This window comes from Lissotriton vulgaris, chromosome 1_2 (genome assembly GCF_964263255.1).
Source record: "Lissotriton vulgaris chromosome 1_2, aLisVul1.2, whole genome shotgun sequence".
Lineage (NCBI taxonomy): Eukaryota > Metazoa > Chordata > Amphibia > Caudata > Salamandridae > Lissotriton > Lissotriton vulgaris.
The window spans coordinates 189,181,345-189,196,328 of NC_141686.1; the positions used below are offsets into that span (position 1 = coordinate 189,181,345).

The 14,984-nt window shown below is 41.2% G+C and overlaps 1 protein-coding gene across 1 annotated transcript in view; it reads right to left on the reverse strand.

Annotated features, from left to right (window-relative positions):
• Positions 1 to 213: 213 nt before the first annotated feature.
• Positions 214 to 14,984, reverse strand: part of LOC147734878 (alpha-N-acetylgalactosamine-specific lectin-like) — a 118,323-nt gene continuing 103,552 nt past the window's right edge. Inside the window, exons 6-7 of the mRNA XM_086953090.1 lie at positions 10,021 to 10,096; positions 214 to 560 (exon numbers count right to left, since the gene is read on the reverse strand). Coding sequence (XP_086809216.1) covers positions 536 to 560; positions 10,021 to 10,096 — 101 coding nt within the window. The 3' untranslated portion in view covers positions 214 to 535. The remainder of the gene's footprint in view (positions 561 to 10,020; positions 10,097 to 14,984) is intronic.

Below are 14,984 nucleotides of genomic sequence, written 5' to 3' on the forward strand. Positions count from 1 at the left end.
GCACAGGTGTAGCCTGCTACAGTGAGCAATAAGGCTATAGCCAGACCAGTAAAGAGTCAATGACACAGACTGCGTGAGTAATGTAGTGGAGGGTAGAAGGGAATGAGTAAGTAGAGTTGAATATTAGGGTAGGTGGAACAAGCAGGGAATGTGGTAGAGAAATTATAACTAGTGGAAATGAGGTGTCTAATGGTAGATAAAGAAGGCAGCAAGCAGGATTTGTAATATTTTATTAATCTATTAAAATTCCAGAGAGAATATATATATTGACTATGATTACTCTGACTAAAGAAGCACAGATCATTTAGAAGCCTTTGATTTATTCATGGTTAAAGACAGAATAATAGACTAGAGAAACAACATTTGCTGAACAAGGTTTTCTTTGTGCTAAAGGTGAATCGAAAAGGTAACATGAAATTTCTGAACACAGCAGACATTTCATTTACAGTTGCATGCATTACAATAGCAGATGTATTTCGAAGAGAATCTTGAGTGACTGTTACTTCTTTTTTTGATGTGGTCCATGGATATATCACTAGTACCCTTCATTTCCGCATAGGCTATAACAGAAAAGTACATAGAAAGATGGTTGAATAATGTAGAAAGACAAACATGGGACCATATTTTTCAAGGTGTGGTAAAAATAAGACCTGTTACCCTCAACTAACATGACTCAGTTTAAAATGTACCTCATTTAAATAACTAATATTATTAAGATTATTATATATTCTTACCTTTTTGCAAAATGTTTTAAATGCATTGTGTCCCAAAGGTCAATATGAACAATGGACTACGTTCAGTAAATTATCTGAACCCTGTGAGATCCTTATGTAAACATCTGCAGAAGCAACAAGTTAGAAGCTAGGGAACAGCAACCAAATGGAAATGTATTGCTCAACTTTCAGTCTGTTGCTTCCAATAAAAAGCCAAAACCCTGCATTGTAAAATATGGGTGATAAGGATGAAATAAGGAGATAACGATTATGAGATCCCCCCTGTATGTTTTTCAAGTGAATAACATATCTGGCAAGCTGGCTTTAGCGAATCGAGAATCCTCATCAATTTGCATATTTAAACTGTGATTATGAACTAGTCAGAGTTATTAGACTTTGAGAAATTCTACCATGCGTATATATGAAAAGTGAGCAAATTAGTCATCTCTTCAACTGTTATCTCTAGTCAGAATGGGGTCTCGCCCCTCCCTACCTGCTTTGTCAGATATAAAAAAAAGCTACAAAGAAGGTGTGATACTCCACTCAAGTGATAGAGGCATCTTCTGAATTAATTTTCTTCTACGTTTAAATCTTGCTATTTGAACCATCCCCAAAGCATATTATAAAGTGGAACAAACCTCTCATCCAAACGAGCACAGAATTAGAGAGAAAAGATGAAATATGCAGACATGTGTTACATGCATTGTAATTAACCTTAGCGCAGGGTGGTCTATTTACTTGCAATGTTGAAATACTCACCATAGGCAGATGATTAGGGGCCAAACTAATAATACGTCCATATGGACTGTTAAATATATTGAGGCTACTCTCAAAGTTAGTTTAGCTTTTTATTTTAATATTTCTTCAATTCTGCAAGAAATTTCATAGGTGGCTCTAGAGGTGGAACCTTAAGAAATGAAATTATAGAGGAACTTTAGTTGTTAGGTTTGTAAATATATATAATTTTTTACTGCTGCTATTACACACCAAGGGCCTTATTTATCATAGTATTGCATCATTTTTGCACTGTGAAACTGGGTGCAAAAGCAATGCAACCTGTAAGAAGCAATTTATCAAGCCATGAGAGACCACCTTGCATGTCCCTGAGTGATTCGATAAATCTAGAGTAAGGCAATGCAGTACAAAACACTGCGATGCATTATTCTGCCCCACGGAGGTGTTCCATGGGTGGTGTGTGGAAGTTCCCACACACAATCCATGGATTTTGACGCAATCCCAGATTTAAAATAAGTGGTAGACCTGGGATTTTGTCAAAACTGCTACCCCTCAACAGGTGAGGCGTAATGAGGAGAAATATGGAGGTCTCTTGCTAAATCTTTTTGTAGCTGCTGCCTGAACTTACCTTGCGTCGCCAGAACCAGTGCTTGGGGACTGCAACTTTGCCCTTGCTGCCACGCACCTCCCGCAACCAAGCTAGTGCAGACGCGGGTGCCGGGGACTACAATTCCCAGCGTCCCACTGTCCGCGCCTGTCAGAGGCCGGAAGAGGCTGGGCTGGGCCACCCCTCCAACATCGACATCTGAACTCTACGTAAGCTTGTGTTACTGGACTTGGGTAGAAGGGGGTGCTTATGTCTGTTCAAGGGATTGTGTTTGATTACTAAATTGATCACTTCCATTCCTACTTGTTTAGAATCTATTCCTCCTGGGCATTAGTAAGGTCACGCGTAAAGGGAGGGGGGGCGGGAGTGGTAGGGACCTTCGATGCCTTTCTTACTCGGGCTGAATCTGTGTTAATACACGAGATACAGCTAACCGAACGGAGGCTTTCATTGGACCCTTTATCAACAGGGCAATTCCCTGTACTAGAGCCAACTGCTACCCCAATCCCATGTCCCCAACCATCATCAGTGACAGTAGGAAGCTCACAGCTAGGCTCTCCTAATTTACCCCTTGTGGATAGCTTATCCTCTTCACCTTCAGCTACACCTACCACTATGCTTACTAGGCAGCAAAAATCAACACTTGCCCCACGAGAAAATGCTCAAGTAAAGAAAAGGAATAGTGTGCAGTGCCTCCAAAACCAGCCTTCAGGTCTCAAAGCATGCTAAGAACAAGAGCATGGAATTAAGGAGGGAAGGGATCCCAGCTCCAGCCGCCGAGGCTGACAACATCAAGGCAGGTGCAGCTAGTGTAGATCCTACCCCACTGGGGCTCCAACAATTAAACTCCGTTGAGGCTCAATCTTTCTTAAAAGGATGGAAGCTAAGTTGCTAGCCCTGATTTTACCCCTTCTGTCCAGATTAGCTGCAATAGACCAGAGATTAACCAAAATAGAGCAGCATATAACTAAAGTTCCACCCCCTCACTCTGGGAGCAGCCAGCCCGAAGTTATAGGTGCCAGTCAGGCAGAAAACACATCTTGGTCACTACAACAAGTCGCGGCTTGACCCCTCCCTTCCATAGGGATCCCCCCGAAACCCCCTGCATTACTTATACGACCGCATAATGGTCCATTGACATGAAAGGAAGGGCCAAAGGGCTCAGTGGGGAGACTACAGGGTCAGAGTGGATATATGTTGTCAAATGTTTTTCTCCATCTTCCACCCTATACTATAGTACTGGCCAACATCCCGAGACTTCAAGCCCAAGAAGAGGAACATTGGTCCTCACTTAAGAATAAGGCCCCTCACTTCTTGAATTCCAGGACTGGGCTTGGGAACCATATTTTCTTAGAGTTCAAGATGGTTAGAAGAGTCACTTGGGTTTGTCAATCTGAAAAAGGCCTGGTCGGGGACTGTGTAGTCTTGAGCTTCGGTCTCTGAGCATGGTCCGGTGTATCTTAGAACAGGCAGCCTCTTTTAAGGTATGTAAAGAGGCTATTAATGTCCTTCCGCTGGGTCACTTCTACCAATTGAGCACAAACTTCAGAGGGGTAACACAGAGGATACCTGCGCATTCGCTAGGCCCCTATAATTGTGCAGTCCTGACCTCCAACAGATATGAGGCACTTAGTTCGCTTGAGGAAAACGATTGACTGGGTCCCAAATTTGACTCCCCTACTCCTGTGGATATCGCCACCAGGGACACGGAAGACCATGTGTTTAAATTGAATATTTAGAGCCTAGGGGGTCCTCCTTCAGCAATAAACAATGTCTCAGAGGGTCTAAATACTCGGGAAGACAGATTTGGGGAAGATGATAGCTCCACTGAGACACACCCAAATTAAGTGAGCCTACTGGTGGGTGTAACTGATCCCTGTGTAGTGTCCTGTGACAATTGGTTACACCCATGCATTAAATCCAGCACTAGGTTTTAAAAATTTGCTGTGGTTTCCTCGAATATTGCCGGGCTAAAGAATAAATTACTATCACTAGACTGGCTATCCTTTATCGAAACCAATGAAGTTCTGGTATTTCAAGAAACATGGTCAGTGGAACCCGAGTTTAGACAATGCTTCTTACATTTTTTTAAAGCTGCTAGTGCTGGTCAAAGGGGGAGACCAATGGGGGGACTAACTATTTGGGTGAGACAGAATGATAGGTACAAAGTCCAGCAGCTGGACACCATTAGTAACAATATTTTATTAATCAAAATTAAAATTGCTGATGTTGAGGACCTCTTACTTTTAATGTCTATGCCAGAGGGATTCCTGGAGGGAAAGCCTCTGGCATTGTTTCCCTTCTTGATTCCTATCTCAATCAGTATAAAGGAGGGGAAAACATCCTATTTGCTGGGGATTTCAAGTGTTCTTTTGAACCACTAGATACGAACAATGTAGACCTTGACCTTGAGCAGGACCTTCAATGGGATATTCCACAACTAACATTACCCTCCATTAAAAAATGGACAGAAGCTGTTTTTCAGCTAAAAGTATTATGTCTGGAGCATGGGTTACGGGCTGTAAATGGATGGGCAAAATCTGATAAGCCGGGCTCTCCTACTTACAGCAACAGGTTGCGAAGTAGTCATATAGACTACATACTCAATAAGGAACATTGGTCCTTCCTCTCCTTCCCACTATGCAACTCTGGGCAATAGCTTGCTTAATCTCCACAACGGCATCAACAGCGCTAGGATGCCTTGGGGGTACCCAGGAGTGGGCACTTCACAGAGAACGGCCAGGAAAGGTTCCACAGCGTAATGTATACAGCGCCTTGTGATCCCTTCAAGGGTGATTCGTGAGCTATATAAGCACTACATCTACTTTTTTTTTTACATGGTTGTTGTGGAAAGGGTGGAATCTTTTCTTCATAATGAGTGGCTTGAGCTTGTTTAATTGCAGCCTTATATTTTCCAATGGCTATCCTATATTCCTGCTTCTTAGCTACAGAGAAATCTTTCCTCCATATCCTCTCTAGACGTTTGCATTTTTGTTTTAGCGCCCGCAGCTCAGGAGAGGAGATTACTTTTTATTTAATATTCTTTATTTAATTATGTAAATTGTGCATTTAATGTTTTTTATGTAAATTTTATGGGCAGGTTGTGGGATTATAGGGGTAAAGGGTGATAAGTATTTTAATTTTAATTAACTAATAATTTGTTGTTAATTGTAATTTTATATTCATAAATTATTTGATAATTAATGATGTTAATTTTGAAATTAATTTTTTAGGTGTGGGGCTTAGAGGGGTAAAGGGTAGGTGGAAGAAAATATAGTTTAATTTTTTAATAATTAGAGGCCAATTCATAGGTTTAAGGCCTCCAGATGGTGGCCGAGGGAGCACCTATGTTGCACCCCTGTTGAGCCATGTACCCGGTGGCAAGCAACATGAGGTGCCTGCCAAAGAGTGCAGGGATGAAGTACACCTCAGTTCTTTCCAATGACAGCATGCATTCCGATCAGAATGCATGCCCCCATTGTGAAGAATAGGTGTGGTTGCATCCTAATTTCAGGTTTGGTACCTCCAACAGGAAGTTGGTCGGTTCAAGTTCCAGATCGATGTACGGATGGACGTAGGTCCGTCCGACATTGAAATCGGCCCCTAAGTTGTTAAATACTTTTCATTATTTAATTGACAATTAATAAATGTAATAGTGTCATTTAAAAAAAAAGTTTTTAGCTGTGGATTGTGGGTTTTGTAGGGTTATGGGGTGGAAGTAAATACATTTTAAGTAATCAATAATTATTTTTTTTAATTAATAATAAATATTGATTCGATAATTATGTTAATTAAAAGAATTATCTGTTAAATTGTATGAGTGTGTTGTGTGTGTTGTGGGGGTGTATTGTTCAATGTACATCAATTACTGAAAGCACATGAATTATAATTAATTCATTATTATTATTTAAATAATGATAATTAGTCTGTTGATACATATTTATATTAATAGTGTAAAAACGCTTTTTTAAAGTTACGTTTTAGGTGCAGGTTGTGAGTGTTTGGGGGTTATAAGGTGGGAAGTAACTACATGTATATAATAAATATTTGTGGAGTAACAATTAATTTCAAAATGAAAATAATTATTGGTATGAAAATTATTTATGTATTTTATTAATTATAATATTTGAAGTTATTTATGATATGTATTTAACATTGTAATATGTTTTTATTTTAAAACATTGTATTAATAAATATATTTGTATTTTTAGCAACATATTTATATTTTTCTTAATTTACTTTGTTTTTAAAATAATATTACTTGTTCAAGATATTTTGCTTGATAGTTGTTGGATTTTATACTTGTTTGCCTACTGTTGTACTGACTGGAATGGGAATAGTAAATGTTTCCCCTGACTGGCTGAAATGAGTATATTAATATTACCTATTCACAATCAAACACTTTCACTACTGTTGTAATTACTGGAGAGGGAGTGTTCAATAATAACAGGGCAGCAGCAAGAAATGTAAGCAGACAAATTGACAGCTTTGACAAGCACATGCCAAAATGTTGCCTGGTTCTTATTCCGAATAGCATATAGGAAATCCCCCTATATTGAAGATGTCTTGGCATCAAGACATCTAAATTGTTTACATTTCCGCCCTTTGCTGGCTGCTGCTTCACAGCCTCAAGTGCGCATGAGTCAACAAACGCACAGGCTGAGTGCACGCAAGTCCCCAGGAATCTTGTCAAGGACTGGGGCCTTGCCAGCTTTGAGCTCCTGAATAACTTGCCATATCTTGGCGAGGGTGAATGACACTGTGACATTAGTCAGCTCTTGTGGTAGCCCGGGAGAGTCATCTGCTTGGATATTGAAATCAGAAGACAACATAACTCGGTCAGCCACATCCAGGTCGACATATTTAGTATTGTCTGTACTATAGAGGGATTGAAAATGGGTAACCCAGTGCTTAGGTAAGGTTTTAGTTTCAGGTCTAATCCTAGTGGTTTTCTGTCACGACTAAGCACATGCCAAAATGTTGCCTGGTTCTTATTCCGAATAGCATATAGGACATCCCCCTATATTGAAGATGTCTTGGCATCTTTAAGGGGGCCTTTATATCTACCCTTTCTGCCTGAATTTGGATTGAGGGCCACTTTTAATACTTTCGAACTGAAGGGTTTATTTTTCTCTACACTCTTTATTAAACCAATAATGCTTGTGGGATAATGTCTCAATGTTGATTTGGTAAAGCATGTGTTCCTCAGTATCTCAAATCAATTATAATGGAATTTCAAAACATCAAGAATCTGGTCCCCTTTTGATCTAACCAGGTGGGGCCTCAGCACAAGAGCCAAAGTGTTATAGAAATACGAAAGTGGCAGAAGATCGGTTGATTTTGGTTGGGGTAGGGTCCTGTTAGCCTAGGACAGCAACCCACCCACTTGTTGGGGACTCCAGAAATTCACTGCAACACAGTCCTCCTTAAACATTTTTGTGTGGCCCCACCCACCCATTCCCTCGAACAGTTAAGATAAAATTAACAGGTCAATCAGGGCGTACTGGAAAAAATTAAGCTTGTTATTCAGACAATGAGCAATCTTATTTCTCATTTCAGTGGTTGTCTCACCAGTCCTCAAAGGTAACACAGGAACATTAGCCAAAACGACGACATAGGGACATGAAGCAGGCGGGAGATGTAATGTAGAGGGCCTGTCGCTAAAAGGTATTCCACCAGGCACCGACCCCCAATTGCTGTTCACTGCCGAAGTGTATCGTCCCTTCTCTTGCCATCCTTGGTGACCTAAAGTCGATCACTGGGACTAGGCTTCTGATTGGGGAAGGATGGTCACCCAGACCAGAGGTAGAAAGAGTGCTAATGCTACTGGAAACTGCGTTAGTGGAATGGAGCGTAGCATTTTCAGACTTTCGCTGCTCCGAAGTGGCACCCACTCCTATCCCTTTGATGTAAAAATCTTTTGAGTCCACAGGCGCCTCAAGTTTAGCCCAATAGAAGGCAGTTGGGAGATAACCAGTTCCAGTTTACCTTTCAAAATAGCCTAAAATGTAATCTTCAGTGAGGTACTTAAATCCCACACATCATTCAAACCATGTTTGGATGGAATCCAAGCACTAAGTCATAGTCTGTCTGGCTCGGTTTCCCTGTAGCGTCAGCGGACCTCCCCCTATCTTTTATCGCTGGGCTGGAGCTTGGAAATCCACCAGGCGCCTGTATTAGCAGGATTGTATTTGAGGGGAGTTCGGAGGACAACTAGGGCCTCACAGGGCTAGACTGGTCAGCTGACTCTGACAACTCGCTCCTAGTCAGTAGCTTAAGATTCTCTCTGCACAGTAGGGGACCATCCCCCGACAGAGAAAATATGAGCTCATACAGCTCTATCTTTTTTAGCGACTACCACTACCGCCCAGGCCAGAAAATCATTGATAGTAGAGACTTGGGTAAGCACCAGGGAAGGTAACAGTTTGGCTGGGGCAGCCTTTCTTATCCCCTTGAATCAAGCAATAACTTGTGGAGTAGCAAAATGTTCCCAAATGTTAGTTTAGTGAATCTAGAACAGCAAATTACCTGCATTTGCCCGGAGACCGGAAACAAACCAAGGGGTTGGCCTTGCCCGCCTCTTCAAGTCGATAACTGGCAGAAGATGAGCTTGCCATTGGTCTGGGTGAGGCTCACGCTGCAGGAAGTAATCTGGGCTTTTGAAGCAGTACTGACTCCTTTTCCTGCCACACACTAGTGCCTTCTGGTGCGCCGGAATCTGCGGCGGGTAGCCTCCTTAGTGCTGCATAGGCATTGCGTGCCCTGCAGATAATCGTCAATGCTTATCAAGTGCTGCAGGTTACTCCCCCTCTCAAAAACAAGCACCTTCTTGTGGGTTGGTATCTGGATCAGAGAGTCCCTTTAGTGCTGCATAGGTGCCCTCTAATTCAAAGACCTATATCTGACTCTTGGGAGCTCTTCTACAGCCTAAGGTACTGCAGTCGGCATTATTAAAACTCTAACTGCAGCCTTTAAAAAAAGAGAGGACATTTGAATGCCACATTTGGAGGAGGATCTTTGTGCACTTTCTGTTTATTTACATTGCATGTCTTTGGTGGGTGCAGAATATGAAAACAGTAATTAGTAGGGCTAAGTGTGCAACATGAAAAAAATATTCCAAAGCCCATATGTCTAGCTTGTATTTTCAGTTACAAGCCAAACCTACTGGCCTTGTCAAGTCTTGTCAGTGCTTGTTTTTAAGTAAGACATATTGCCATTGCCAATGGGTGTTTTATTTAAAGTTATTTTTAAGCACTAATCCTTAATGCATCACTTTATGTCTTGGATGTACTGCAACGTGTATTTATCCAAAAAGTTCATTGTTGTTGATATCTAATAAAAAAAATATTAGGACAAACAAAAGGGGTAAAACTGAGGCCTATGGCAAGACGAAAACCTGCAGTTTGGTGGATGGAATACTCTGTCTCAAATATGACAGATATCCTGTCTTCAGTAATAGAAGTGCATTATATCCTAAGGCACTGTAATACGGCTGATAGGACATCCACTGTGATTGCAATGGAGTATCTAAGCCACACAACTCTAAATCAGGCATTATCATTTGAAGATGAAGTATAAGAACATCTGCGGCAGGCTCACTCAAACTGTTGGTGGTTTAGAAATGGCTTCCTCCTACACCATCAGTTGATGGATCTGCACTATTTACATCACCACAAACTGATGTAACAAGCTTATCAGCGGTGCTCCTAATGATTACAGAATCTAAACCTCTCTGTCAAAGGGTATACTCTAACCCATTTAAACCTCACATGATATCAAATAATAATCCCTAAAGGAAACATTAATCACAATAGATGATTTGTGAAATTTGAACTGTGCCATAAAAACACGATAAATAACGAGATTACTATTGAAATGTAAAATGTTTCAATGTAATGAAAATCCTAATCATTATAAGATTGTGCATTTTTTTCCAGAACATTTTAGAAATTAGGAAAGCCTTACCGATTGCCCAGATAATATTTGCAGACAAAAGGAAATACATAAGGAGTTAGAGGGTAATCATTCCAGGTCACATGTCCTATTGGAAAGGAAAAATGTATGTTATTGAAATTGCAACCAAAAGCATTAAAAGGTCTGCATGGATACTTGCATTCATTTGCAGAATTATTCTGAACATGCTATATATTTTTGTGTAAACAAATGTACTATTTTTTTAATGGCTTCACCTTTGTTTTGTGCTGGTATAGAAATTTGTGTTGTTCAATGTAGACAAGAACAAGAGGTTGTTACTTTCATGTCTGCTTTTGTATAATGCTTGTGAGGATGTCTTACCATCATCGGGTTTGGGTAGGCATCTTTTAAAACATGGGTTGTGTATGTATGTCGGAGATGGGTAAGGGGAGTTTGGGGGCAGCCGAGCCCCGTGAGGTCTGCTCCCTGGCAGTATGGAAGGGGGAGGGGTGGCCGGCAGCAGCCATTTTTGTAAGGTTATTCGGCTAAGTTGGGAATAGCCCAAACGCACCCCAACTCATTTTGATAGCCCAAAGGCTATAAGGGGTTATCCCTCCATCTCCCAGCCACCATTTTATGTTTTGGTGACCTGGGGCCAGATGTAGGTCACCAAATACCGGTCGGTAACGGCTGATTTCGGCCGTTACTGACCGGTATTTGGTGATTGAGATGTAGGGGGCCAAAATTTTACAGAATCTGTAAATTTACCGAGTCTGTAAATTTACAGATTCTGTAAAATACCGATTCAGTAAATTTACTGCATCGGTAAATCAATATGTAGGTGGCACTGCAAACAGTGCCACAGGCCCCTAAGAATTTGTTATTTACCATGTAATACTATTGCATGGTAAATAACAAATTCCTGTGTACATGCACATCTGTGCATGTACACCTGCGCCATGTTGACACACAGAAATGCCCTAAGGGCATGTATGTGTGTCACATGGCACACAAGCCTGAATCAGGGGTGCAACAGGGTGTCAAAGTGACACCCTGTCCCCCTCGTCAATTCGGTAATTTTACCGAATCGGTATTTACCGATTCGGTAATTGTCATTGATTCCTATGGGCCTTTAGGCCCATAGGAAACAATGGCATTTACCGAATCGGTAACTACCGATTCGGTAATTACCGAATTCTACAGATTCTGTAAATTAATTGGTAAAAATACCTACATAGCATTTACCGATTTGGAAATACCAAATCGGTAAAATTCGGTATTTACGAATCGGTAAATGCCAATTACCTACATCTGGCCTCTGGTGGCTAGTAGTGTAGCAGGGATTTGATTTTTGTCCCTCCCGCCCCCCCTCCCCTTTATTTAGGCGTGGTTCGGAGAAGTATGTTTTAGGGTCTGCCCATTTTGTTGGGGAAAGGTGCATAGGGTTCTGGTGAAATTTGTATATGCTGTCGCTTGAAACAGGTGCTGTGGGGTTGTTCAAAAGTTGGTTAAATGATGGAAGTTTTGTGGGCAGGGCCAGGGAAAGGTTAGGCAGGTAGGATACGTTTAGAATAGAGGTTAGGTAGTTACAGTTGCAGAAGGACAGATAGGGTTGTAGGTTTTTATTAGATGGCAGGAGTTTGGAACTGCAATACTGAGGGATGGGATTGTTATGGAATGTTATGTAATGTTATGTTATCGGCAGGGTGGGGATTTTATGTGGGGATCGTAGGGGTGGAGGTGGGGGAAATGGAGGATCAGTTATTTTATGAATAGTGAGGTTTTAGTTTGTAAGGCAATGGCTTGGGTTGGACATTGTGATATGCACGAGTTTTCATTAAAGCGTGCTTTTTGTCGAGAGGGCATTCCTCAGGAGTTAGCAACAGATAACGGACTCAATTTTTGAGTGGACAAATGGAGAGTTATTTGAATATGTGTGGTGTTGTTCACAAAAGGAAAGCTGTGTTCCATCCTGAAGCAAATGGGCGGATTAAGAGATTTAACTGAGTGGTAAGGAAGCTATTCAGTTTCCTGTCGAAGGGGGTTTGGATGCATTGCAGTCCATGCTTTTAGCCTATAGTTCTTCTCCTAATCCCATTACGTTGGTGAGCCCATTTGAGTTAATGAGATGTCAAAACCTGGCACCAAGCTTGTCACGTGGTGGGGAAAGGACAACATTCTGACACAAGGCAATGTTGCTGAACTAGATTTCAAGGACATTCAAACCAAATTGTAAGCTTATAAGGACAAGATAAAAGAAAATTTGCAAAAAAAGGAAGAGTTGGAGGAATGCATGAGGTGCAAGTGGGTGACATGGTGCATCTTAAGGAGCGTACTATTTTTATTTATTTATTTAAAAGGTTTTATATATCACGAACATGACCAGACAGGGTATCATAGAGCTTCACAATTCAGCAATCACTAAAGGGTACGAAAAAGTAAAAGTAAATCAGCAAAACAACATACAATCTTAACAGTCTCAGAACTGGCGAGTCTTTGAGAGCATTGGAAGCTATGGTTCTATGGCAAAACTTTCTTCATCAATATCATTTTAACTTCCTTTTGAAAATGCAAATAGAGGGATTCAGTCTATATCACGGGCATGACCAAGGGGGATGTAAGGGGCTTGCTAACTGGTCTGACCTGGTGCGGATCATTGAGGTATTCTAGAACGCTGTGCGTGTGGATGGTGGTGGGGTATGGAATCGTAGCAGAGTGTCATTATGAAAGGGTAGGCTGTTACCAGCTGACAATCATACCACAAATGTATTTTTAGATGTTCAGAGAGATGATCTCTCTAAAGTCCCTTACGTAGATGAATCTTCGGCTTGCAAAAGTAGGGTTCTGTTTAGTGATCGCACCACAAGTGTGAGAGAGCGTAGATTTCCCACGAGGTTCAAAGGTTTTGATTTGATGTAAAGGAAAAAAAATGAAGGGGGTGTGTTGCATATGACAGCGGAGTTTGTAATGTTGCTTGTGTGTGTGCTCACATGCGAGCGCTGCGCTTCTTCTGAAGTCGTGTAGGGAGTGTTGCTGTTCAATGTAGACATAAGTGAGAGATTGTTACACTTGTTTCTGCTTTGGTGTAATGTTTGTGCTGGTGACTTATGATCCGCAAATTGGGGTAGAGATCTTTTGAAACACGGGCTGTGTATATATGTCGGAGATGGGTAACAGTCAGGCATTCGTGACTTGCAGGTTGTACTGCCTACTTATGGAATTAACCATAGGTACTTTAACCTTACTGCGTGCCCCCGTTTTCACTTGACTGGATTTAGTAAGAGCTGAATCTTTGGCCACAAAAACGACTCTGATTCACAAATTAGAGTTAATAAAACACATGACCTAAAGTAAATTGCACTCTTGCCATGCAGTGTTGTTATCAATTATGTCATTTCAGATGTTAATGTTATAAATGATGTGATATAACCTGTCATTAGTGATGTAATAAGTGAGATGATAAGCACTGCATGGTGAGTGTGTGAGGTATAGATACTAAATCACCCAGGACACTGGCAGGGAGCCAAAATCCACCTCCTTGTGTGCACTCTCGCTGGCTGGGAAAACAGGTTTACTCCCTCCTGGTGGGAGGCAAAAGAAAAACAAATATTAGACCACTCTCACTGCACACTGGATGGGTGCCGGCAGGGGAGCCGGCTGGGCAACGGAGACCCGTGCAAACCCATGGCCTCTAATTCTGTGGGTTGGGATGGAGCACCCACAGGAAATTTAATCAGTTTAGACTACAGGGGATGGGGTCACCTAGGCCTCTTAATAGCTTGGGGAGGGGGGCACAGGCCATGCTATGATGAGGCTCATGGGTGCCTAGGGTCTTGTAATATTCGGGAAAGGGGGTTGCATGCCCCCTTCTCTTTAATATTATGACACAGCCCCAAAGGATTTGGGGTTCCTGGGTCCTCATAACAGCTCAGGGAGAGTGTCCAAACTAGATAGATAGATTTATTTTTGGAAAGCCAAAGTCTTGAGTAAGTCATATTGCCCCCTCCCTCAATAATTGTAATAAATTACATATTACACTTGTAAAACCATAATAAAGAGATCCTGTGACTAAAGTGAAGTTGTTTCCAAGGGTAAAGTTATTGTACCTGCAATCTGTATGTAGTAATTAGTGATCTTTTTGTTTCAGTTTGCTGAACTGTGGAAGATAAGTCAAATTTGTTTTTTGCAGTGCAAAAAAAACAACTGACTGCACATTTATTAGTGCAGCTTCTCCAAATACCATGTTGCAAATGCTATATTGATTTATACCACCATCACATAAATATATACGCCTTGGTGCTTTAACTGCATAAAATGCACTGATATACAACTAATATTTAGCAGATAACTGTGAAACATTTCACAGTTGCCTGTAGCTCTCCTTTGAAACACACCGATCCATGAAGTAGGATGAAAGTGTTTGTGAGTAACTCGCAGTGTTATTGGTCCCACTGATGAGTAATGTATGATTTGGTACTTCAGGTTTTTAGAAAACATTTCCGGAGTAGCGCTGCATCAGTAATTAACTTGGTAGCAGAGCATTGGTTGCTATAGAATTAGCTAGGATTATGTATAAAATGATATATAAGCGTTTTGATGTACAGAATTCTGTTGAGTTTGTATTACATTATATGTAGTCCTGAAAATGCTTCTGAGGATTGTGTGAAACTAGTCACTCTGTCTGCAGGCAGAGGACGTGTGGCAAGTGAAGTCGCACATCACATAGTCTGTTTCAAAAGTGGTATTGTCGTATACTACAGTGGTATTTGCGCATGTCACAAGTGTAGTGACTTTTTCGTGTGAAAGGATAAATGCATAACGAGGACACTCTATAAAATCTTAGCCTTCAAGTACAGGGATCATTGTATCCTGATTTATAACTTACTGCTGGGAGAGTAATAGAGCTTAACCCGAGCTTGAGAGGAGGGTAAAGTAGAGGAAGTGGTGCTACTTTATCGGCGAGTCTAAAATTCTGTGGTAGAGAGAAATAAGATCTGTCTACTGGAGATACAGAA